At 51.7% G+C, this 25,668-nt stretch overlaps 2 protein-coding genes across 3 annotated transcripts; both read left to right on the top strand.

The window, feature by feature from the left end:
* Window positions 1–3,026: 3,026 nt before the first annotated feature.
* PGAP6 (post-GPI attachment to proteins 6) lies at window positions 3,027–20,917 on the top strand. Of its 2 annotated transcripts, none has more exons than XM_090151595.1 (13): window positions 3,027–3,162; window positions 7,633–7,814; window positions 8,829–9,036; window positions 9,127–9,260; window positions 9,656–9,921; window positions 11,106–11,416; window positions 12,198–12,291; window positions 13,175–13,298; window positions 14,068–14,204; window positions 15,674–15,852; window positions 16,316–16,462; window positions 16,931–17,047; window positions 17,479–20,917. In XM_090151595.1, the coding sequence occupies exons 2-13, from the start codon at window positions 7,696–7,698 to the stop codon at window positions 17,773–17,775; spliced, it is 2,133 nt and encodes a 710-aa protein (XP_090007721.1). In that variant the 5' UTR covers window positions 3,027–3,162; window positions 7,633–7,695; the 3' UTR covers window positions 17,776–20,917. The 2 variants fall into 2 exon arrangements, with proteins under 2 accessions (XP_090007721.1, XP_031451078.2); XM_031595218.2 differs by having other exon boundaries at window positions 3,030–3,162; window positions 7,633–7,810.
* A 61-nt stretch (window positions 20,918–20,978) lies between these two features.
* MRPL28 (mitochondrial ribosomal protein L28) lies at window positions 20,979–24,128 on the top strand. Its single transcript, XM_031595219.2, has 5 exons — window positions 20,979–21,310; window positions 21,398–21,550; window positions 21,761–21,895; window positions 22,555–22,641; window positions 23,733–24,128. Exons 1-5 carry the CDS (start codon window positions 21,023–21,025, stop codon window positions 23,823–23,825), a joined length of 756 nt encoding a protein of 251 aa, XP_031451079.1. The 5' UTR covers window positions 20,979–21,022; the 3' UTR covers window positions 23,826–24,128.
* The last annotated feature ends 1,540 nt before the right edge of the window (window positions 24,129–25,668 follow it).

Genomic DNA, 25,668 nt, shown 5'->3' with positions numbered 1-25,668 from the left:
ACCAATCTACTGGACTCATCGATGGCCTCTAATTCCAGCACTGCAGAATCCATTGAGCACCAGATCCACACTCCCCTTATGAGTGAGTAAAGTAGGCCTTTTCTATGCCCTCTCCTGACAAACCTCAGTCTTCCCAGACCAACATCATACTGCAGCTGCCCCATGTCCATCTCACTTGCTCTCAGACACTCAGTTGATCTTAGGACTCTCTCTGCATGCACTGTGTCCATAGATTTAGAGGCCAGAACTGCACAGCCAACCAATGCCTGGCCAGCCACTGGTGGGGCTCCCAGGACAGAACAAGAAAGGCAAACCTGCAATGAATTTGATGAATGAGAAAAGTCCTGAGACAGTGCTGGATCACATTAACCATACACTGACGACACCAAGCTGAGTGGTGTGGTTGACACAGTTGAAGGAAGGGATGCCATTCAGAGGGATCTCAAGAGGCTAGAAAGGTGGGCCCGGGTGAACCTGATGAGGTTCAACACGGCAAAGTGCAGAGTTTTGCACTTGGGCCGGAGGAATGCCAGGCATCCCTACAGACTGGAAGGAGCGGTCCTTGAGAGCAGCCCTGTGGAGAAGGACCTGGGGGTCCTGATGGATGAAAAGCTTAACATGAGCCAGCAGTGTGCCCTTGTGGCTTGGAAGGCAAATGGGATCCTGGGCTCCATCAGAAGAGGGGTGGCCAGCAGGGACAGAGAGGTGATTGTTCCCCTCTACTCTGCTCTTGTGAGGCCCCATCTGGAGTACTGCGTCCAGGTCTGGAGCCCCCAGCACAAGAAAGACAGGGAGCTGTTGGAGAGGGTCCAGAGGAGGGCCACAAAGATGATGAGGGGACTGGAGCACCTCCCCTATGAGGACAGGCTGAAGGAGCTGGGCTTGTTCAGCCTGGAGAAAAGAAGGCTGCAGGGTGACCTCATTGCAGCCTTTCAGTACCTAAAGGGAGCCTACAAACAGGAGGGGAATCAACTCTTTGAAAGGGTGAGTGACAGCAGGACAAGGGGAAATGGTTTTAAGCTGAGGGAAGGGAGATTTAGGTTGGACGTCAGGGGGAAATTCTTTACGGAGAGAGTGGTGAGGTGCTGGAACAGCTGCCCAGGGAGGTTGTGGATGCCCCGTCCCTGGAGGTGTTCAAGGCCAGATTGGATGGGGCCCTGGGCAGTCTGGTCTAGCATTAGGTGGGATGGTTGGTGGCCCTGCGTGTGGCAGGGGGTTGGAGATTCATGATCCTTGAGGTCCCTTCCAACCCTGGCCATCTGTGATTCTGTGATACACTACAATGGAAAGCCTTTCACCACTCTCCTGTAATGGAGGAACAAAGTCTGATATTTCCATCTTGAGTTGAAGTATACATAAGATAAATCCGATCAGCTCTCAGATTTTTGATCCATGTTCCTGAGATGCAGTTCTTCATTGTAATCTTCCTTTCCAGATCCTGTATCACTGTGATTTCACTTAGGCAACGAGCTGCAAGGCAGACATAAAACAGCCAGGCTGTAGCTGAAGGGGGATGGAGAATAGGGTTTCCCACCCAGCTCTGCTTTTTGACTGCCTGTACCAGAACCAGACAAACAGGGCTACAGGAGCAGGCTGTGCCAGCTCTGTGCTCTCTGCTTATGGCCAGGAGGAACCCAGCAATGGATTTATGGAAAGCAGTACAACAAAATGTGCAGCTGCTTAGTCAGGAAGATTTTATGCCTCCTTCAACAGTCGAGCAGCCGAGTGTCTTTTTTTAATAGTAGAAGTATATTTACCAAAATTCATGGGTCAGCATTGTTAAAGCTGCCTGAATTTGGACAAGTCACCACTACTTATTTTTATAGATCATACCTTCAGACGGGGATGTTTGCAGCACAGATATCACTGCTGCTGGGTTATCTGCCTGGGATAAACATGGCAAAAATCATCATGAATTCCAGTGAAACCCCCAGTAGACTCTTACCCACACCAATTAGCAAACTGCAGATGTAGCCCACGCCTGAGATTTGCAGGAGCTTTAATGGTAAACAAGGAAGATAAAGAATTTCTGTTGGTTCATTAAACAAAAAAAACATTCTCGGGAATTCTTGACATTCTCTTTGACGCAGAACAAAAGCGAGATCATGTCCTCACTTTAAAGGCCAACCCTACCTGTGACAATAGGACAACAGTTCCTCTGTGCAGGATGGGCTACAAAAGATGCCGCTGACCTCAGGAGCGCACAGGCTCTGAGGTGTGATTGAGCCGGGGCGGGTGTGTGGGGAAAGGGGATTTTTTCAGCCTTGGTGCACACAGCAGCTTACTGGCAAAAGATGAACAACCCGTTCCCTGTGTACACAGCGGCTGGGGCAACATCAGTGTGAGTGATGTGCGCTCCGGTGTCACTGCAGAGGCTCAGAGGTACAGAGGCAGAGCTGTCACAGTGCGGGGGGGGGAGCTGCTCGCCACGTCCCAGCACATGAAGATGAGGATGTTGGCGAGCTTCGAGCCCTTTGTTTGCCCAGCTTTGCTGTTCCCGGGGCAGAGGAGCAGGGCAGGGTCAGCCCCGGGCAGCGCAGGGAGGGCGGCTGGAGGTGAGCCAGCATCGGGCCTGCGAGCGGCCGCACCGGGGCAGCATTCGTGCCCTGCCGTGCCCCGAGGGCTCCGAGAGAGGCTCGGAGCAACGCCGAGGCTGTGAGCCCGTCCCACGTCACCCTCCTGGGGTCTCGGGAGCTGCCGGGGTGCCGGCGGGACGCGCCAGGACCGTGCGAGCTCTGGCTCTGCGGGTTCCCCGGCGTTACCGCGGGGCCGGCGGTGCCGTCAGGGCTGCAGGGCCTGGACCGGAAGGCCGTCCCGAGGGCCGTCCCCACCACGAGGGCCGCCCCCCGCTCCCACATTCGTCCCGGCGCTCCCCCGGCGCTCCCTGACGGCCGGGACCTCCCAGCCGCCGGCGAACCCCCGCGCACCGGCTCGGCTCCGGCCGTCGCGGGGGCGGAGCGGGGCGGGGCGGCGGCGGCGGAAGCGGGAGGCGGCGGCGGCGGCGGGGCGGCGATGGCGCTGCGGGGCTGGCGGCGGGCGGCGATGCCGGGATAGCGCGGGCGGCCATGGCGCGGGGAGCCGGCCCGGCGCTGCGCCTGCTGCTGCCGCTGCTGCTGCAGCTCCTGGCGCTGCCCGCGGGGCGCGGCAACCGCACCGGCGCCGGTAAGTGCGAGCTGGGGGGCGGCCGGCGCTGTCCGTCCGGGAGCCCCGAGCGGCCGCGCTGAGGGGCGGGCGGGGTCGGCGATGGCTGTAGGTCCCCGCCGTGCTGCCTGCAGCCTGCAGCCCGAGACCGCCGGCGGTGGAGCCTCGCGTCCCTCTGCGGCCGCATCGTGGCGAGGGCAAAGTTTAATTGGGGCGCCGAGGTGAGGAGCGCCGGGAGCCCCGCTGGTGCTCCGGGACGCGGGCAGCGTGCGGCACGTCGGGATGGATGAAACCCGGGCTGTGCGCAGCAGCGGGATGGGGCTGGGATGGGATGTGTGTGATGGAGGGGCCTGCCCTGTCACAGGGCACGCTGAGGGTCCGGAGGGCCGAGCCTTACTTCACAGCGGGCAGAAAGCTGTGTGGAGTGCGGTGTGAGGGCTGGTGAGATCCCTGAGCTCGGAGCCGGGAGCTGCTGAGCTCTGTGCTCTATAAACTGTCATCTGTGCTCAGCAGAGCCGTGCTGTGCTCCTTCTGGGCCAGGCTGCTTCATCCTGGAGATATCAAAGACCAAGCCTGGATGGGTCGAAGGGCTGCAGCATCTCTCCTATGGAGGAAAGCTGAGAGAGTTGGGTTTGTTCTGCCCGGAGGTTGAGAAGGCTACAGGGAAACCTCATTGTGGCCTCCCAGTGCTTGAAGAGAGCTTGTAAGCAAGAGAGGGACTGACTTTACATGGCTTGATGGTGATAGGAGAAAGGGGAATGGCTTTAAACTGAAAGAGGGGAGATTTAGGTGAGATTTTAGGAAGAAATCCTTTACTCAGAGATACTGAGGCCCTGGCACTGCTGTCCAGAGAGCTGTGGGTGCACCATCCTGGGATGCATGGGGGGCCAAGCACTGGGGCCCTGCACAGCCTGATCTAGTGATGGGCAGCCAGCCCACAGCACAGGGTTGGAACTAGATGATCCTTAAGGTCCTTTCCAACCCAAGCCATCCTGTGACTCTTAAGATTTTCCCCTCTGTGTGTGGTGGTCGTTTTGTTTCTCAGGTGACATGTTGGGATGGATGGGCAGAAGCGGGCTCCAGGTGGGCTGGAAGCAGGTGCAGTGGTTTTGGAGGTGCAAGGGCTGCTCCTTGTGGCAGTGAGCCCGGGGCTTCTGCTGTGTGCATGGCAGGGCTCTGCTGGGGACCTGTGCTTGTCAATGGCTGTGCCTTGTCCTGCGGAGAGCCAGCAGCTGGTTGTGCTGCTGGAAAAGTGTGGTTGTGTGCTCTCTTCACCCTGATGTGGAGGTAGGTGTCTGTAACTGTGGTTATCAGCTGCTGAGGGTGGTTATCATGCTGCACTTCAAATAGCCTGCTCAGGGAGCTGCTGGCGCCAGGCTGAGATGTTGCTTTGCCCCAGGCCAGCCCTGCTCCGGCATCCTGCCTGGTGGGTTCCCAGCCCTGAGGAACCTCCCCTGTGTTCAGGGTGTGATATTGGGTTCTTCTTGGCGTCACCCTGCCAGATCAGGGGAATGCCACCTTGGGTCTGAGAGCTGTTAAGGATCAGGTCCTCCTGAGAGGAGTGAAGAGTCCTGGGATACATAAAGATGGGGTTTTGACGTGGGTTACGTTATAAATAGCACAAAAAAACCCTGCCACAGTCATCTCTCGTCTTGAGTCAGATTGATATAGCTGAGTACAGTTTGCGTAGCTGTATTCAGGGTTTTCTTGCACTCTTTATGTCCCTTTAGAACTGCTGCTTGACCTAAGCTTTGCACAGGGTTGAGCCTGCTGGCTTGTGAAGTGCTGGCTCTTCTGAAGCCCCAGAGATGCTTGCATCTGCTCTGAAACTGGGACCTTGTCCTTTTCATGGGGAGCTCTGAAACCAGCAGTCGACATGTCTGGATGTAGAATGAGATAATCTTTGGATGAACAAATCCAAGCTCTTGCAGGTGGTTCTTTACTCAGAAATTCAAAGAATGTGTCTCCTCTGTGCATCTGTGATTCTCCTCATGTTTTGTTTGTTTTCTTAAAATCTTGTCTGCTTTTTGCATCATCTGTTTGAAACTTTTAGAAGGAAGCTGTTGTTCAGTGTCAAACTATGTTGTTTCTGTCCTTTCCCACAGGGATTTCACAAGTTGTTCATTCCTAAGAGCTGTGAGCATTGCTGGATGGTCAGGTCTGACTTCCCAGGTGTTGCTGTGCTTCTGAAGAGTGTGCAGAACAGGGTAGAAACAGGCACATACAGAGCACAGCAATATTCGAATGCACACTCAGTGCAAATAGGGAGCAGGAGCACATGCCTCACTTGCACATGACCTGTCTTTCTGGCTTTACTAATAATCTATTTTATCTGCATGTAACATTTCCTTCTCAACCCAGGCTGAGGGTGAAGCAGGAATCAATTCATCTTGTTTCCTGGGTGCCCAGCATAGCAAAGCCTGTGAGTGGAGCCCTGGTAGGTTCTCACCAAGCAGAACCGTGCCATTGAACTTTGTCCACGCTGCAGGCTCAGGTGTTCACCTTGTCAGCTGTCACATGCTGTGCCTGAGTCTGTGCCATTCCCTTGGGCTGTAACTACAGCTCACCTCAGTCAGTAAAACTGACCCATCCTTCATATAACCTACATTTGACTTCCTCATTTTGCAGCCTGCCAGCCCTCTACTCCTCCCTAAAAAACCTCATAAGTTATTCTTCTGCTTCTGTGGCCCTTTGAGGGTGAGGAGCTGCTGATGGGTGCTGTTGGCCATGCAGAGCGTGGCTGGAGAGCTGAAACAGGTTTTGTTGGGTGCTGGCAGAACAGTTCATCACTGATCAGGCTGTCCAGTGTGACCTTTGGGCAGGACCACGGCTGTCCAGGCTTTACTACTGTCTTTGTCTACCCTTGGCTTGTGCTGGCACCCAAATGTCACCATGGACATCCAGAAATGAATACGCTGTGTGTATGCAGAGTGCCACTGGGTGCAAAAAAGCTGCTGATTAAAGGCTTCTCTCTTCTGTAGTTCCTATGCATGAAATAAAACAGGGTTTGTAGGAGAGCACAGCTGATTTCCTGCCTCCACTCTTGTCTGTAGGAGCCCACACACTGCACTGGCATCACATCTGTGTTTGCTTGAAGGGTCCCTTCAGTGGTATCTGCTCTTTACTGGCCCAGAGAGTGACCTAACCCTGCAAGGACTGCCCATGTGCTGTGCTTTGCTCTGTGAGGAGTTTGTGCTGCCCTGGGTGGGCTCTGGCACAGGACATCAGCTGGGGCAGCCAGTGGCTGTGGTGTTCTGCTAGCACCCTTTTCCTTGGAGAGTAAATCCTCCTGTTGACTTATTCTTTGACAGCAGTGAAAGCTGTGTGGCTGGTATTTCTTGCTTTCCTGTTTCCTCCTTTCTCAGTTGGGTTTGCAATGTGCCTGGAGGCTTTAGCTTGGTAATTTGCCAAGAAATTAAACCCATCATGACTATTTCTGTCTCTTTGCAGCGCCGTGTGTTCAGGTCAGCATGCATCCTGCTCTGGGGCATGAATTGTATTTCCTGCTCGGATTAGTTTCCTCTTGGCACGAAGCACAACCCAAGGCTCTGCTCTTGCCCGAGGAGTGCTTTTTTCCACTTTTTCTGGCACCTCACTGAAACTCAGCTGTGTCCTGCGTGTTTCCACATGACCCTGAGCAGCATGAGTTGAAGACAAGCTACACAACACTTGCTGCTTTATTTTCTGATCAAATGGCACTTCTGAGTCTGAGAGCTACCACAGTTTCTCTCCGTTTCACAGAATTCCAGAGTAGAAAAGAAGCATCAGGGAGGGCTGGGTAGAGATGTGAAGGCAAATTCTTCACCTTGCTGACTGGAAGGAAGCTCATTTGCTGGTGGACAAAATGGCCTTGGCTCCATTCCTAGTATGGTTTTGCCCTGGACCCAATCCTGATATTGCATTTCTTTTCTATCCCTGATTGTAGTCTGGTTGGTTTCTTGCTGACAATGACAGCAGTGTAGTTGTGCATGTTGAATGATCTGCAGGCTGGGAGCGATCTGTAGGCATAACTGGGCAGAGGGATGGATGAAGGCTCCAGTTAGTCCTATGGCACTTTTCACTGTTGTCCTTTTGCACAGTCCTTATGCTGGGGCTGCTGTCACTATTCCAGCAGCCTTCCTTCCAGGTATGCATGTCTGTGAGGTGTATCTTTGAGAGCAAAGTTATGTTTGCAGCGAGTGGATTTTCATCATGGTGCATGGTACAGGGACAGTGTGTTGTACAAAACGTGTCTTAGGCCAGTGAGTGCAAGTGCTCAGCACAAAAAGATCCAGACACGGCTCTGGCTGTCATCTTCACACCACGTTTTGTGGAGCTGGCTAAGGCTCTTTTAGTGCTCTCTGGTTGTATTGGAATGGAGCTGAGAAATCGAGGACATGAAGGGCTCCTCTCCAGTGACGTTAAAATTCTTGTGTGCTCCCATGGGTGTCTGTAGCAGTGCACCCTGCTCCCAGCCACCCCAGCAGCTGCTGTGCTCTCTCTCCCTTTCAGGCTCCCTGTTCGTCTCCGAGTATTTCTCACAGAGTGCACAGAGGCTGTCCTTCTACAGCTGGTATGGGAACGCCAAGGTCTTCCACTTCCACGTGCCAGAAGATACCGTGCTGCTTCGCTGGCTCCTGCAGGCATCCAGGGGGAAAGAACCTGAGTGCACCAGCATGGAGGTCACAGTGTATGTATGTCCCCTCAGCAGTGTGTGCACATGCAGTCTTTCTTATCTTTTCTTTGTCCTTGTCACTCACGACTGGAGTTGTTTGTTCACAGGAGGCTGTGAATTCATTCACCAATTGGAGCAAGCATCATTTCTTAATGTTACATTAGCACTGCATCTGTGGTTTTTAACCTCTTGGAGCATTTCATGTTACCAGTGGATCAAGGAGCTGTCAAATGCAGTGTCTGAGAGGGGCCTTAGAAACTCTGGAGAGGGCTTCACAGTGAGGCTGTTGTTGCTCTTCAGAAACAAAGGTGTTCCTGGATCTTTCTGTACCTGTTAGGATCCTGTGCATGTTACCAGAGGATGTGGCAGAGCAGCAAAGGGCTTGAGAGGATCCAAAGCAATTGTGCTTTCTGCATCCCAGAAAGGTTAAATAAATGCCTCCTGTATTATGTAGCTGCCTACTTTTCTGGTATTTCAAATTTTGAGATACTTATCTTGAAAGCAGAAGCACTTGTGTTCTGAAGTCAGTCACAAAGGCCTTCCTTGGTGAGTGTGTTTTAATCTGTCTGCCCTCCTTAGGGGAGGAAATAGGGAAGACGCAGATCTTAGCTATAAAAAGAAAGCTCTTAATTGACGGTTTAGCCTAGCTGGCTATACAGGGAATTTGCTGATGGTTGTTGTTTGTTTGTTTGTTTGTTTGTTTTTTAAAAAAACCAGTTTTGTGATGGGGGCTTAACCTAAGTAAGTGTTACGGAAATTTGCTTTCAGGCTTGATGGAATGATGTAAATCCTTATCTTAATAAGCAGCCAAGTTAAATCAATCTCTGAATAAGTCCAAGATAAGGTAATGCCAGCCAGTCCTCACCGAATGAAAATGATGGCTCTGTGCTCCACTTAAAATGTGGGTTATTTCTAGCCTGCACCCCCTCTGATCTCAGGCCAACCTGGGTATCTATTAATGAGTTCATATTCCAGTTTATCTTGCATGTGTATTGACATCCCTTTTTTATTTGGATTCTGGTTTCTCTTGAAGGCACTTTCGCTATGGAGCCCCTCCTGTAATTAATCCACTGGGCACTCATTTTCCTGCGAACGCAACCGTCCGTCCCTCCTATAACATCAGTATCACTCTGAGCAGCACAGTGCAAAACACCACCTTTGTGAACATCACTACCCCTGCTGCAGGAGACTGGTTCATTGCTGCACATCTCCCCGAGGCCGCTGGCAGAATTGAAGTGAAGGTAAGGGCTCTGATGAACATCTCATACAGCCAGCATACTCTGTCCAGTGTGTCTTGCCACATCTGACCAGTCTGCTCTCCCCTCCTGCAGGGTTTCTCCACTCCATGCACCTATATGTTTCAGGCAGATATGTTTGTGCTTAGACTCACTGATATACCTGTTCTGGAGCCTGGTGTTGCCATGCCACAAACCATCGTCTCACCTGCTAAGCCACTGCATGTCAAGTGAGTGAGAGCAGCGGCTGGAAACACTTGGGGCTGTAGGTGGGAGGATCAGATTTCTCACTGGTGCTGCTTAGGGTAAGCCACTGTTGTTTCCATTCTGGATTGGACTGTGCTCTGGAACTGGAGGGCCTTTAACCAGCTCCATGTGGCAGGGTGATGAGGTCTGTATGGGCAACGCACGTGAGGGCCCTTCTCTGACTTTTTGCAGGTAGACTTAAAGGTTTGGCTATGGGAATTTGTTAGCTCCTAGAGACCCCTGTCCTTGGAATGATATTCACAACGCAAATTGGGGCATTCTAGGTCTTGTCACAAAGCCACTGGGACTCTGTGGTGGGCTGTAGATGCCCTTTGTTCAGAGTACAAATTGTGCAAGTTGCTGGTTCCTCTTCCTGCAGGGTTTTTGTTCCCAAGTACACTGCCAGAATGTGGTTTGAGCTTCGAAACTGCATGACAAGTGAGCGGAAAGCATGCGCTGTGCGGGTAGTGCTGGGCTCAATCACACTGCCACAGTCCTTCCAGAGGATCATCACCTGCACAGGGAATGTGAACTGCAGTGTAAGCCTGGATTCACTCCCTTGGGAGAAGTGGTTGCAGATCATGGTGGAGAGTCTTGGTACTGCCAATGCCAGTGTGTCATTGGAGATGCTGGCTTCTTTCACAGGTGAGCTTCCATTTTCTCTAGCCGTGTGGGGGACAGACCAGAGAGAATTTTGTGTCTGTTATGTCTCTTGTGCCTTTGTGTGAATGGCTTAGTGTCCCGTGTTCTCCAGCCTGCTGTTTGCCTGGATATAATCTTGAGGGGCTAAGATCAAGTTGTTGCTCGGGGTTAAAAGAGCAGGCTCTAATATTCAGCCAAGACCTGTCTGTTTTGGAAATGCCTGAGAAGTTTAGGATCTCCAAAGAAATGATATTTTCCAAAGGATGTTTGAGAAAGCAGTGTCTGGTTTAAAATCTCATGGGGAGTGCATCTACTCAGAATTACACTAGCCTCCATTGGTGTGTTGACTGTTTATTGGCCATAAACAGGCTTCAGACAGAAATCCATCTCATGGAGGTTTACTTAGGGTAATTTGGGTTGTAATGACATGTCACAATTCCACATGCCTCAGGAGGTCACAAGGTCCTGTGGCTGTCATAGGCACCTTTGTGTTGTCCTGTAACATGACAGTGATCCCAGTTTTGATGGTTGGAACCTTGGAGCTCACCAGCTAGATGCATTTTTAGAAGTATGCTTTGACTAGGGCCTGGCACTGGCAGCCTAGAGAGGGGCAGCAGAGAGGGGCATTAGAGTCTCTGGGAACTACAGGCAGGCTCCAGCAGTGAGATTTAACTGTCATGTTTGGTTCCAGTCACTGTAACTTTGTGTTTTGTGCCTGTAGCTGGTGTTGAGTTAGCTTATCTCTTTCGCCTAGCCTTGTATGCCCAGGGCTGAGAAACAACTAGAGCCTTTTTTGCAGCCTCTGTTTCTGGGATGGTTAAATGCTGTGCTCAGTCAATGCCTAGTGAATATTCCCTGTCTGCTGGGTACACTGATGTGTTATGATGCTGTGTATTATCCCTTCTCCAGTTCCTCTGCTTCCCAGCTGTTTCTCAGCAGCTCCAGAATATTGTCACCTGCAGTACCATTTGTCTGGCTTTTCTCAGTGTCCCACATTTGGATGCTGATACTAGGGTCTCCCTGGCAAAGGTTGGTGCCTTTCAGGGTCTGTAGCAAATTCTGAAGTGCCTGAACCAGCTGAAATACCCCACAGTTTATGCTATAACATGAAGATCTGAAGTTACTAGGGCCCTATTGAGGTGCTAGTCCTGACTGTGCTGATTCCTCTCCCTTTTTCTGCTTAACAGATTGTAGACCGGGAAGTACCAGTTCATTCCTTAACTTCAGCAGCCTAAACCAGAGCCAGGCTGCTTCTGGACCAGGGAGTCCCACTCCATCTACAGGAATGGCTTTGCGCAACACTTCTGATCAGAGGAGTTTCTGCCTCCAGAATCAGCCTGTTGTTCGTGAGGACCTGGATGTGGTGTCTGTGCGGTACAGGCTCTTGAATGGTCCCAGTGTAGCTGTGTACTCCATCTCCCCAACCCTCCTCATCCTCAACTTGAACAGTGGCATGGATAGTGGGGGTTCCCTTGTGGTGAATCTCCTCCTTAACAAGGTGCAGTAGGCTTCTTCATGTGATTGTCTTCTCTTTGCAGTGCTTGTCCTTGTCCCAACTCCTGGGTAAATTCGAGAGGTTGTAGGTACCATTGAGACTATTTTCCTTTCTTTCTCTTTCTTTCTTGATGTTGCAAAGCCCTCTTGTCCTGTTTTTGGTATTTACATCATTTACTGCTTGCCAGTTCCAAATCAAATGCCCCACCTCACAAGAATGTGGTGGCGGAGGAAATAGAGATACAGCTGCTTTTCATCTCCTCCACGGAAGCCTAGAGTGTTGTTGCCAGGAGAGCAGACTGATAGGGAAACCCAGGGATTTCCTATCTGAGTCACTGATTCCCAACTCCTTTGTTGGCACTTAGAAATTAGTTCTCTGAAAGCGTGTGTAGGAAGCTTGTTGCAAGGGCTAGTTAATGCCCTCCAGTGAGCTGGAGCACGGCTCAGCCCTGATGTCCATCTGCCTCCTATTTCTACCACCATGAATTTGTGCTGAAGTGATGTGCTGGTGTAAATATTCCATCTGGGAGGCATTTCCAGCCATGAGTCTCCCTGGGAAACATTTTTCCTGTGCCTTTCAGCAAAAAAAAATACAATGCAGTGACAGGGCAGGGTGAGGTGAATGCAGGTTTGCCCAGAAAGAGCTGGGGATTGATGGATGACTTTGATCAGCAGGTTTTACTATCACCTGCTGCTCCCATAGATTGTGAGCAGTGTGAGAGATTAATAGGCTGTGGGAGGTGGCATTGAAGTGCTCTGATTGGGATATTTTTCTGTTTGCACAGACGTCGCTGAGCCAGGCCAATGCCACTGTGGTTGCATGTGTGAGTGCTGCTTCGCCGGTGCTGTCTCTCAATATCACGCAGAACTGCAGCACAGGTATGAGAGCCACTGACAATCACCACCAGCTCAGCTACAGAATCTCAGGACTAAGCTTTTAGATCTTTGCTTTTAGGAGGTGCTAACTGACTCAAATCCTTTGTGTGGTGTTTTGGGGAAGATTATTTTGGCACAAGCCCTCCTAAGGCTGCCATCACTCAGTTCTGGCAAGTGCCCAGTATAAGGGTGCGGATGCTAATCTGGAACCAGGAGCCAGGCTCCATCAATTAAACCATAACTGTGGTTAGCAACTGAGACTCTTGTAGTCTTGTTGGCAGGTTTGGGGCTAGTCAGGACCTTACTGCAGAGAAGCTGAACTCTGCATTGGAGGACTAGAATCATAGAATCATATCATAGGATGCCCTGTGTTGAAAAGGACCACAGTGATCACCTAGTTTCAACCCCCCTGCTATTGCAGGGTCACCAACCAGCAGACCAGGCTGCCCAGAGCCACATCCAGCCTGGCATGAATACCTCCAGGGATGGGGCATCCACAACTCCTTGGGCAACCTGTTCCAGTGCCTCACCACCCTCTGTGTGAAAAAATTTCTCCTAATATCTAACCTAAACCTCTCCTGTCTCGATTTAAAACCATTTCCCCTTATCCTATCCCTATCCACCCATGTAAACAGTTGTTCTCCCTCCTGTTTATATGCTCCTTTCAAATATTGGAAGGCTGCAGCGAGGCCTCCCCAGAGGAAAGCAAACAGGCTGTTCCATGTGCCTTGTGCTGTCCAGGCAGGTTCTTTCAACATCTCAGGGTCCTGTGAGGATGGGAATAAGGAGCTGTAGGAATATCTGATTTCTGTGCAGCTGGTCTCAGCCGAGGATTGCTGCTGGCCCTTCTCCCCAAGTTCTGGCATAGCACTCTCTTCTCTTCAAGCTTTCTTCCAGGGCTACCCTCTGAGTCTGAGCACGTCCTCTGCAGAAGCAATGCTGATTGTCCTGTACCCACAGACAGATGACTGGTTCCTTTCCTTACAGCTCATCTGCCCAAAGGGCCAGAGGTGAGTCTGGTGTGTTATCCAGCCTTGAGGCTGAGGCAAAGCACTGTACCTCCTGGTGTTGCTGCCCTTGTCTCACATAAGCAACACCAAATGCCTCCCACTGTCCTGCCTTCTGCTGCAGGCTCAGTACGTGTGGTAACTGTAAGGCAGTGGCTACAGAGGGGAAGGGAGGAGGTGAGTGGCAGTGCTGCTCTCTGATAAGCCCCTCAAGCAGCTTGTCTGGTGCTGACCTACTGTGTCTCACGCTGACTGCATGTGGGTGGCAGAGTCTGCTTGCATGAGCTTTCCCAGATGCGTGTTGAGGTGATAAATTGGAGAGAGCAGTGTTGTAAATCAGAATGCTGTTACTTCCTCAAGGGGTCTTTGAAATGCACGCAGTTGCTCTCATAGTCTAGCAGTTTGCCTTCCTGGTGATTCATCTGTATAAGGAGCCAAGCATGCTCTGTAGAATGGTGCTGTCAATTGCTGGGTCTGAGGACCAGTCATGAGAATCTGAGACTGTTATAGCAGTCTGTGGAAGAGTTGAGGCCTGCCTGTACATGGGTTGGCAGTCTGAGTAGAGAAGGAGTCTCTTCTCTTGGAAGCGATGAAGCAGATCCACAGGTGTGAGGGTCCCTCTGCTGAAATCAGAGAGAGCTCATGCGAGTGGGAGCAGCCTGCTGGCAGGGCACAGTGAGGCCAAGAGCTTTCAGAATCCCTCAAGCAGAGTACTTCTGTGCACAAGGATGCCCAGAATGGCCAGGGTACCAACAGCCTGTTGTAATTGCAGTGAATGTAACACCGCAGAAGCCAAAGTGACCGTCATAGCATACCTCACCCCCTGCTTCAATGACTGTGGGCCATATGGACAGTGCAGCCTCCTGAGAAGACACGGCTACCTCTATGCTGGCTGCAGCTGTAAAGCTGGTGAGTGCATTTTCCTATGAGGCCTTGCTATCTTCCCCCAAGGGAAGGCCACATTCTTCCATGTTGTTTAAACAGCAGAGTCAGGACTGTCACAGCTGTCACAGCCTGGAATCACAGTGCCTGCCCAAAGTGCCCTCTGTACCAGTGATGCCTTCTATGGGCAGTGTCCTGATTTCCCTGAGGAGTGTCAGATTCTGGGAAGCGCCACATGGGGAACAGTAAATCAAGCTGAAGACAACTTTCAACTGAATGATAATTTTACTTCCAGCTTTGAGTCCCCAGCTTTGAGTCCCCAGTGGCCTTGAGATGTGCTTCTGAGCATCCCCAAAGAGATCAGGATGCTGGCAGGGCTGCCTGGAAGTATCAGCATCAGAACCTGTGTCTCTCAGGGCAGTTTATGACGTAGTGTCCTGGTACAGGATGTGATGAGACGGGCTGGCAATCTCCATGATTTGCTGTGGTGCTCTGTCTCGTGCCAAGAGCCAGGATGCAAGCCAACCCTTATGCTCAGAGGTGCCCCTGGAGGAGGCACATTTGTGTCAGCTGCTAATTATAATGAGATGAGAGAACTGGGCAGGAGTCACTAGCTTGGGAAAGATGATAGCTGTTCTGTGCCTGGATGGATCCTTGTATCTGTTCTTAGCAGAAGGGCAAGGTGAAACGTGGTTCACTGCTGCTTTGGACCTGGTCCAGGACACCCTTGCTGTCTTGTCCAGTTCTGCTGCTAGGCTTAGATTGTGACAGAGAATGACATCCTAATTTCCTCAAAGCGTGCCATGTTCTGGGAAGCATACAGCACCCCAGGGGAAATGAGGAATCAGGCTGAGGACAGCTTTCTGCTGAATCACTTGGAGCAAAATGCCCCAGCTGAATTTTCATGACCCAGAAATAAACTGAAAGAGAGCAGCCTCCTGTGGGCTCTGCAGGGACAGCAGGGGGAAGGGGACAGAGCTGCTGGGTTTGATTCTCATGGCATTTTAATGGGATGGATTCTACTATTAACTCTTCTTGATGATTGTGGAGTGCCTGCATGTACCCAGGCTGCCCTGTGATTGACCTTTCTCCAAAAGGAGAGCATGGACATCCTAATCTTGAATTTAAAAAAAGTAATTAAAATTAAAGTGGCTGACAGAGCATATTAGCAAGCAGGGCTGCTGCAGCAGAGCACATTAGACAGCAATTGCAAACATCAAAACAAGTCAGCTGCTTAGTGTAAACACTGTTTGGGTCCTCAGTGAAACAGCAGTCTGTCTGCGAGCTGCCCCAGATGCTGGGTGTCTGATGGGCTCCCAGTGGGTCACATCTGTTTGTCCTTCCTCCTCCTGATGTGCTGCCTTCTAGGGTAGTGGAGACAAGGCTCGGGATATTTCTGGGGTGAGAACACCTTCTGAAGTGTTCCAGGCTCCTGCTGCATTCTGCAGGAGTACAGGGTAAGCCATGAGATCCACACAGACCTCTCTGCTCTGCAGGTTGGAGCGGGTGGAGCTGCACAGACGATACCAAGGCCCAGTCTGTTGGTGCACAGAACCTGGCCACCCTCCTGCTCACGCTGAGTAACCTCATGTTCCTGCCAGCAATAGCGGTTGCTGTTTATCGATACTACCTGGTGGAGGCCTCAGTCTACACCTACACCATGTTCTTCTCCACGGTACGGATTAACTTTTGTCAGGTCTCCTGCCAGTTTGCCATTAGCATCAGGAATTTGGGGAGCATTGAGTCCAATGCCTGCTGCGTTGGACTAAAGGCTTTGGTGGAGCAGTCCATCCCGGAGCTCCACAAGATCCTTCTAGGATATTGGACATACACCTCCATGAACATGTCGTGCCCCTTCAGAGCTTGAATAAAGTGTTACTTGCACTGGGTTCTTCTACCCACGCTGCAGGTGCTCCCATTTGGGAGTGGACCCCAGGGAACCGAGATAAGAACCCAGCATAATGCTGGGAGGGTACGGGTTGATGGTTGCTCTCCAGCTGCCTTCTGCAATGCTGGGCTGCTTTAGTGGAGCTTCCTGGGAGTACTGCCAGGAGGGATCCTGGCTAAAAATTCTTCTGCTTCTTTACATAAAGCTGTGTGTTGTGCTGGATTCATGTTAGCCTTTGTTTTTCTTCCAGTTCTACCATGCATGTGACCAGCCAGGCATCGCAGTGATGTGCATTATGGACTACGACACACTACAGTATTGTGACTTCTTGGGCTCTGTGGTGTCCATCTGGGTGACGATTTTGTGCATGTCCCGGGTGAAGAAGATTCTGAAATATGTGAGTGCAAGATTTCATTGTGGGTACTCTTGTGCTGCAGGGCCAGGCGTGAGCCAGCCGAGCCACAGGTGGCCGTGCTGTGCCCTCTTGTGGCAGCACTTCGGTAACACAGCACATACAGCAGCTCCTCTGCTGCTTGCTGGGTTCCCTAGATAGCCTGACTAGGCAACAAGACTGTCATCCACTCTAACGCCACTCTAATTTTTAACCCAGTGTTGTTTTATCTTAGGACCTTGCACTGTGAACCTGAATGCTTGTTTGTAGGTACTGGGCCCTGGAGGGGCTGAGGTGAAAGATTTGTGGATCCTCTAGTTTCTCCTTCTAAAGGCGGTGCTCCTGAATCGTGCATGCACACAGGACTGGGCCAACCAGGAAATAAAATTCTTTCTGTTTTAGGCCTTTGGCATGGCCAGCCGTGCAGTGGCAGAGGATAAGCTGCTGATGTTAGTGGTGTTCTCTCATTCATAGGTTCTTTTTGTCCTGGGGTCACTTCTAATCGCCATGTCCCTGCAGCTGGATCGCAGAGGGGTGTGGAACATGATGGGTCCCTGCCTGTTTGCCCTCATCATCATGATCTCAGCATGGGTAAGTAATGACAGGCAGATAACCTGCTGCCTTTTGCTCTCCTCCAGAGAAAATGGTGGCAGAGAAAATGCCAACCCATCCAAACACAGACCTGATTTTCTTGAAACACCCTGTTGGACAGAATGCAGGGCAAGGAATTTACCTCCCATCCTTCCAATATGTGAGAAATCCCCTGCTTATGGATCCCTGCAGCTGCAGCTCCAATTCAGATCGCACTGGTGGCTGGAGTGTCGTGTCAGAATGGTTGGTTGTTGCCTATGCCCTGGACAGGAATTGTGGTATCAGCATTGCCCTCTGCCTGCTGGGTTATGGTGCCACATCTGGATGCGGGGTCTTGCACATGAGCCCAAGATGGAGGGAGACTGAATTTTTCCAGAGGTATACTCTCTTGCTGTGAAAACTTTAACCCTTCTGTGCTTTCACACCTCCAGGTTTATCACGGAGTGAAGCGCAGACACTGCTACCCCTCCTCGTGGAAGCGATGGGTTTTCTACCTCCTCCCAGGGATCACCTTGGCTTTCATCGCCATCTCAGTATATGCGTTCATGGAAACCAATGAGAACTATTACTACACTCACAGCATCTGGCACGTGCTGGTGGCTGGCAGTGTTGCTTTCCTGCTTCCACCTCGGGACAAGCATAAGAAGCCCTGGGCCTGGTCACAGAAGCTCACATGTCGCTATCAGATCTGCCAGAATGACCGTGAGGAGCTCTATGCTGTCACCTGAACTGCTTGGCTCCGTGTCCCAGAGGTGAAGGGCTGGTAAGGTTGCTCTTTGCCAGGCCAGCCTGGGCTGCCCCTCTGTAGCACACGGGCTACCTTATGTGCTCTTTCACTGTCTGGGGCAGCACAGATATCTAGACTGGATATAAAGATGAAGACGGTGGGCTTGTCTTGTGAAGGCAAGTTTGAGGCCCCCTCCGCTTTTCTGCTGGGATGGGGCAGGCTCTTCGTGGTTCCAAATCAAGGAGTAGTCTGCCCACCACCTCCCCCATGGCCCTGGGGGAAATTGCCAACCCATCTTCCCTTTCTACTGTATCAATAAGGCTTGGGTTCAGCCCATGCTGCCCAGGAGCCAGAAACTGCAGGACTCTTCCTTGCATTCACTCTCTTAGCAGAGTTCTGTGGGACAGAGATTTCCCCTGCTATCCTGTAATCAAAATTTGCTTTGTCAGGAGAAGAACAGACTTCTTCTGCCCCTGACCTAGAGGTAGATGCTTTTGAGTGCTCTTGGTGCTAAAAGGGAGGAGCTGATCTCAGCATGCCCTGGGTCCTTAGTTGCTGTATCCTATGTGAGTCTAGAGCCCCTCTCTTTGTGAAACAAAAGTGATGCTGCTCTTACCTAGTCCTGATTCTGGAGGGGATGAACAAGACCCGAACTTGGGCCCTAACTTTAGGATCAGACTTTCCAAAAATGTGAAAAAATTGTGGGTGTATGCAAGAGCATCGGAAGCATCTGCCTCAGAACTGTGAAACACATAGCAGTGCGAGTTTAGTCTAAGTTTTCCTTTTGTCCCTTTTAGTTCATCTGGAAGGAGCTAGGCTACTGTACAGTTCCCTTTCCTCTTTTCATGTTCAGGTATTTGCTGTCTTCCTTTCTTTTGTGGGTGCAGGAGCTCTGCCCAGCCTAACATAGGTGGCAATGTCTCTAAGGACTCCAGCATGGTTGTTGGTGGGCTGTGGCAATTCACTTGCAAGTTAAATTAGTTACACTACCCCCAGTTCCTGCACCTTTGGACAGCAAGAGTTCACTCTGTATCTGTGTTGGGGTCAACCTGTGCTGAGCTGGAACTCGGGGCTCTAGAGCAGCTCCAGCTTGAAGGCATGCTTCAGTCCTGCAGTCATCTGAGCACAGTATGGTCTTATGGCAGGTTTGTTAATGTGCTTTGAAAGTGTGCTGCACCCAGCACCTTTCCTGTGCTTGCATACAGCATCCATCACATTGGAGCTGTGCCACCCCTGCGCTTGGCCAGTTGTGGCTGAGAGGCTGAGAGTGCTGCAGTCACAGCTGCTCTCAGGCCATTGGCAGTGTCTCAGTCCCTCCAAGAGCCACCTCCATGAATTCCCAAGGTAGCTTTAGTCGCTTTGGGGTCATTTGTCTCACCTTAGCCTTATTGGAGGGCACTGAGATGTAAGAAAGCAAGACCAGAAACAGAACTGGCAATTAGGAAAGTAGTCTTTGCCCATCCTTATTATATAGATAAGGGCTCAAATACATGGTTCTCTGCCTGTTTATTCCAGCCATGGAGGATGGCTGAGGGAGAACAGCTTAGGACTGTACAAAGGTCTCCTTTTCTATGCTGGAGTTAAGATAGTTAAGATGCTGATGTTCATGTGTTTTTGTTGCAGCCTGTGGTCTGGCTCTCTGCAAGCTGACTAATTTCCATACAACTGTGACCCCAGTAATTGGTGCATATCCTCCCACTCTGGGATCAAACACCACGTGTGGTGTATTTAATCTTTCTAACTGGGGAAGGTGAAGGTTCACAATGCGTTGCTCCTGGCTGGTGTGTGTACTGCTCAGAACTGGTCTGCAAAGCCAGCTATCCTTTGGGGAGGAAAGAGCTATTGACAAAGGATAACACTTCCAAGTTTATAGGAAACATTTATTTCTTTGCTTTCAGTAGCAGCCAGCATTCTGCTCAGCTCTGCACTTTAACTTCTTGCAATTAATCCAGTCTTTGCCTAATTAGTCTGCCTCTTAATCCAGCCTCTGTCTTTGCACCAGGGAAGGATCAGCCCCAGGCACCAGCGCATGCTGGGGGTGCCCAGCTGGAAAGGCCCCTGGGGGGTCCTGGTGGACAGCAGGTTGTTCAACAGTCAGCAGTGTGTCCATGCCATTAAGAAAGCTGACAGTTCTTGGTTTCATCAGGCGAGTAGCGCCAGCAGGTCCAGAGAAACGATCATTCCCCTCTGCTTAGCACTGATGAGGCTGTACCTGGAGCGTGGCATCCAGTTCTGGGTCTTCCAGTGCAACAGAGCCCTGGGTGTACTGGAGCCAGTCCAGTCACCAAGAGGCTGAAGGGACTGCAGCACCTCTCTTGGGAGGAGAGGGTGAGAGCTGGGGCTGTGCAGCTGGGGCAGGCTCAGGGGATCTCATCCCTGCCCATAAATATCTGAAGAGAGGGCACAAAGAGGGCACAGCCGGGCTCCTCTCAGCGACGGCTCTGGGCACAACCCGGAGCACGGCAGCCCCCGTCGGGCAGCACTGCTGTGCTGTGCGGTGCCGGAGCCCTGGCACGGGCTGCCCAAAAGCTGCAGGGTCTCCTCGGAGCTGCGCCCTGCTTTGGGCGGCTCTGCTGGGGCGGCGCAGCAGCAGTGACCCCGAGCTGCCTCCAACCTCAGCCGTGCAGCGACTGCCTGCAGGTGCTCAGGGCCACCCCCGTCCCCCTGTGTTCACTAACACACACACACACACGCAGGGCTCCAGGATCGTTCCGTCCCCGCACCGGGTGCCCGCAGCCCCCCGCGTCCCGCCGCGCCCGGCGGTGCTGCGCCGCCCGACCGAAGCAATAATCCTCCTCCGGCCTTTGGTGCGGTGCTGGAGCCGCGTTGGCCGGGGAGGGCTTTTACCTTCTTTATTTCGGGTCAAGTCGGAGGAAATCCGATTTTCGGTTTTTTTGGGTTGTTTTTTTTTTGTTTTGTTTTTGTTTTTTTGGGTGTTTTTTTTTTCTTCCTTCGCTGTTCATACCTGTGATTATTTTATACGGTAAATTTTAAAGCTTCTGATTTTATAATTTAATAAACGTAATGGTATTTGAGGGCAAGCTCGAATCGCGCTCTTACTGTGTACGGGGCGTCTGTGAGTACTGGGAGGTGGGAGGAGCGCCGTGCGAACGCTTTCGCGGATCGACCCTCGCCGGCCACCGTCGGCCCATCCCCCTCAGCGCCGTCCCGCCAGCCAATGGAAAGCCGCATCATCCTTCGCTTCCGGTCGCGAGTGCCGCTGGGACCGGAAGCGGGAGGCGGCGGCGATGCCGCTGCACAAGGTCCCGCCAAGGCTGTGGCCGAAGCTGCGGCTGCAGGAAGGGATTTGCGCGCGGCTGCCCGCGCACTTCCTGGCGCAGCTGAACGATGACACGCAGCCCACGCCCGTGCACTGGCGGCCCCTGGGCGTGCGGTACCGGCGGAACCCGCGCACCGGGGAGCGGGAGCGCGTGCAGGACGTGCCGGTGCCCGTATTCCTGCCGCGCGCCGCTGACGAGGGGCTGTGGGGCGGCGAGGGCTGGATCCGCGGCTTCCGCTACGCGAACAATGATAAGGTGAGGTCGTCCTTCCTCCCCGCCTTCGGGCTGCCCGCTGGGCTCGGCTCGGCTCAACTCAGCTTGGCTCTGACCGCCTGTCCGCAGCTCTCCACGCGGGTGCCGAAGATCTGGAAGCCGCAGCTGTTCGAGCGGCAGTTTTACAGTGAGATCCTGGACGCCAAGCTCACCATCACCGTCACCATGCGCACGCTGGACCTCATCGACCAGGCGTACGGCTTTGACTTCTACATCCTGAAGGCAAGGCCCAGGCACGACCCTGACTGCCCTCTGTGCCCCTGGACCGAGAGCTGCACCTGCTGGGCTCTGGGGGTGGCTGACGGACTCCTCTTCTGTGTGTCCATCCTGGGGGCCTGCAGGCACATGGACAGCTCTGCTTGCTCTGATACGGCTGTGTGTTTTGTAGCTCCTGCCCTGTGCCTGTCAGTGTAATTTGTTTTCTCTCCCCAGACCCCAAAAGTAGATATGTGCTCTAAGTTGGGGATGGATTTGAAGCGAACGATGCTACTGCGACTGGCACGGAGGGATCCCAAGCTGCATCCTGACGACCCAGCCAAGAGAGAGGCGATTTATGACAAGTACCAGGTCTGTATTGAGCCTGTGGTCCTGGCTCTGCTGCCTGCAATCCCTGTTCTGGTGCTGCAGCGATGTCCGCTGCTTATCCCCACTGGTGCTGTGCTATTCACTGTGTTGCAGTGCAGATGAGCTCATTCTTCTCTGTTCAGGGTGATAGGCATGGCTGCAGAAGATCTAAACATCTCGCCAGCTGTTTCTCATCTCCCTGTGGGTTGCTGTAGTTTTCTTACTGACCAGTAGCAAGACAAACATCTCTTTTTGGTGTGAACCCACACTAAGCACTGGTAGGAGCACATACTGCCTACAGCAGGCAGGAATTTGGCAGGGCTCCCGTTTATCTGGGTGCCATTGTTTCACTTTGTGTAAGCGATGATGGGCACTGGCATAGAAACAGCACTGACTTCCACAGTCTGTGGCGTTGTGCTGAGAAGCAGCTACAGAACTGTTTAGAAGAGAGGCAGAACAGTTTACATGACAGTGTATTTACTTGCAAAGGAAACAGGAGAAAAGGGAGCAGGACTTTGGCTGCAGGAAGTGGAATGAGCAGGGTATCAATGTTTCAGGCTTATTTGTGGTAATGTTCCTACTCAGTCATTTGTGTGAGTGGGCCTGGAGGGGATTTGCATGTTACTCACCTGGAAGACACTATACCACCTGTTTTTTTGCAGGAATTTGTGATTCCAGAAGAGGAAGCTGAATGGGTTGGCTTGAGTTTAGAAGAAGCAATAGAAAAGCAGAGGCTTCTAGAAAAAAAGGTGAGTTTCTGAGGCAGTGCTGTCCTGCAGGCACAGAGATATCTTAGCTGCATTGGGCTGCACATACAATTGATCTGAGCATCCTGAGTACTTCTTATCAAAGGAAGTAGCACTCCAAAATTCCTGAGCAGCTGTTTGAGCCCAGTTATATCTGGGAGCTCAAAAGTTGGTGCTGTGTTCAAATCCTTTGCAAGATTTTATCCTCCAGTCAGGGGATGGATGTTTAGTGGGGGATGATTCTCCTTCTGTTGACACAAACATCTTTGCCTTTGGTTGTGTTCTGTAATACAACTTGGATGCATGTTCAGGGCTGACTCGGTTTTGTGACCTTTGATTACAGCAGCTCTGTTAGAAGCAACGTGTCAAGGAGGGCACACCAGATTGCTGCTGATGCCATGGGCCTCCCTGGGGTGGGGTAGGGTCTCTTGATGACATTTCCCCAAGACCTGTTTGCTCCTAATGAGTGTGCTGGGCCCTGCACTGTGTAAGGCTCCAGCTTTTTCAAAGAGTATGTTCTTCTGACATGCTTCAGAGCAGCCCTGATCTGGGGTAACAGGAGAAGGAGGGCAGGTGTTGTGAGAAGGAAAGGGGCCCCTGGGAGCTGCTGTTGATTCGCATGGATGGGCAAAACTAGAAAAGCTGAGGAATGTCCCACACAGGTGCCTGTAATCTTTAAGGCCGCTTTACAGAGCTGAACAGCTGTTGTAGGTAGAAGAGTAGCATAGTGAGTTGCTTTGTTCATATACTTCCACTGGTTTTAACCATCAGCACTCCTACAGCACTGGCTGTCTGGACCCAACTGCATGCAGGGGAAAAAGCCCTTGTCTTAAATGAGGCATTCATGAATCTCACCAACATCAGAGATTGCAGATGAAGTACTGTGGGTGTTCTTTCTTCCTGCACCTATAACTGGTACTTCCCAGGCTGCTTTCTGTTGTCCTTGTCAGGCTGCAGACTGGATGAGTGATGCGCAGTTTGCTAGCACGTGTGAAAGTAGGGTTGGTGCAGTTGGGCACCTTCCTAGCATTCGCTAGACCAGCTGCTGCTCAGGTTCAGGCTTTCAAAGTAGCTTAATGTCCTCTTTGTTTCAGGACCCCGTCCCACTCTTCAAGGTGTATGCTGAGGAACTTGTCAACCAACTGAAAGAACAGGCACTTGAGAAGGAGAAGGAAAGAAATGCGTAGAGCAGAACTCTGTGCTACAGATGAAGCTGTGGGGTTCAGAGAGCCTTCTGTGTGACCCACACTTGTGGAAGAGGCAATGCAATGAGCATGCCAGGGAACATGTTGCAATTATCAACATCTAATTACAACAGCCTAAATTCCACTGAGGAGTTGTCCTTGTTGGCTGAGGAAAGGTTTTCTGTCCTGTGGTCTCTGAAAGCATTCTTGTAAGACTGACTTGACGTGGTGGTTCTGCCTGTGCGAGTAGTTGATTGCTGTTTAGTTTGATCCTGATATAAAATGAAATGTTATGCATCTTGAAAATATCGGTAAACTCTTCTCTGATAACTCACTGGTCATTAGTGTGTGGAAGGGACTGCAAGATGTAGGTGTGATGCTGATCTTAGATCAGTCCCCAGTTCTGTTCTGCAGAGGAGAGAAGATTGTGCCCTGAAAGCATGACCTCAAACCATCCTGCAGCCAGTGTCTGCTGAGCTCCCTGGCCTCTCCTCCTCTGCCCCCCAGCTTGGAGGTGAGGGACAGGCACAGAGCTTATAGGATGCACCTTTGTGTAAGCTTGGTCTGTGAGTTGTAGTTTGCATGCAGTAAGAGATTCTGCCTCAGCCATGTCTGGGGATGAGGCATGTTCTTTGTAGCACGTAAGGACAAGTATGCTGCCTTGGTTTCTGAGCCATAGCACTCATGATGAGAGAGAAGGTGGCATGTAGAGCAGCGTGTGGCTGCTTCCTTTTGTGCTGAAATGAAGCACCACAGGGGAGAAGAAATTCCCAGTGTTTCTTCTGACTAAAAGACTGGCAGAGAGATGCTGCAGAGGAGGTTGCTGGGTAGGCATATGGCCTTTGTAAGGCTGGGGATGAGAGAAGTTGTTGAGGTGAAGAACAGCCTTGTCTGCTGCTTTGGGGGCCTGGAATTGTGTTGGAGCCCTCTGAGTCTATATCTGAACCAACAGATGAGTGTGGCATGGCTTTGCAGCCCCTGGCTGCACTGCGTTTGAGCAGGAGGCTCAGCACTGCAGGGGACAGCTTGGGTGGCAGAAGCTGGGGTGTTTCCAACTTGCTTGCATGTCCCAGCTCTGGCAAGTCGGGTTCCCAAGAGCAAACTTGCACAGAAGGTCACATTTGCCTAATTAATGATTTCTTAGCTAGGCCAACACAATGACATTTGCTTAACTTCTCCCTCTCCTGCAACTGAGCTGAGTGGGAAGCTGCTGCCCAGTTCCTCCAGGGACCCTGACACTCTGCCCTCATTAGAGATAATTAGCTGGGACAAGTTCTTCATTGACAGCTCTGCTCATCATTAGGGCTAGCACAGCTCATGCATTTTAATGCAGCTCTGAGCAAAGCTGCTGCCAGTGGCTCTGTCCCTGGAACGTGCCGGTTCTGTGGCCTTGTGGTTGGCTCTGCTGCATCTTGGCATCTCAGCCCTGCTCTGTGTTGGTGGGGGGGGTGTTTGGGATGGCTGGTGGGGCAGATATCAGCTCCTTCTTACCCGAGTTTGGGTTTTAGATGCAAAAAGTGATCTTATAGTCCTGTGGTGCCCAGATCCCTCAAAGGAGAACTTTGGCCATGCGGCATCCCCAGCTGCAGTGTTGCCAGCACTGTCCTTGGAGATGACTGTTCCTCAGCACTTCTCATGAAGTATGTGCATGTTCTGCAGGATTTGCCATCTTAGGAAGGAGGAAGGAAGCAGGCATAATGGGAGCTTTCAGCCAGATGTAGGGGAGAGCTCCTGTCCCACTGGGGCAGGACTAATGCCAGCTCTGCATTAGGAGCTGCTCTGTGGGTGAGAGATTAGAGACATGCATCATCCTGCCTCAGTTATGGTGGCTGAATGGATTCTGCAC

Source organism: Phasianus colchicus, chromosome 16 (assembly GCF_987193195.1).
Source record: "Phasianus colchicus chromosome 16, bPhaCol1.hap1.1, whole genome shotgun sequence".
In the NCBI taxonomy this organism is placed as follows: domain Eukaryota; kingdom Metazoa; phylum Chordata; class Aves; order Galliformes; family Phasianidae; genus Phasianus; species Phasianus colchicus.
This window is presented reverse-complemented; position numbering and strand designations above follow the sequence as displayed.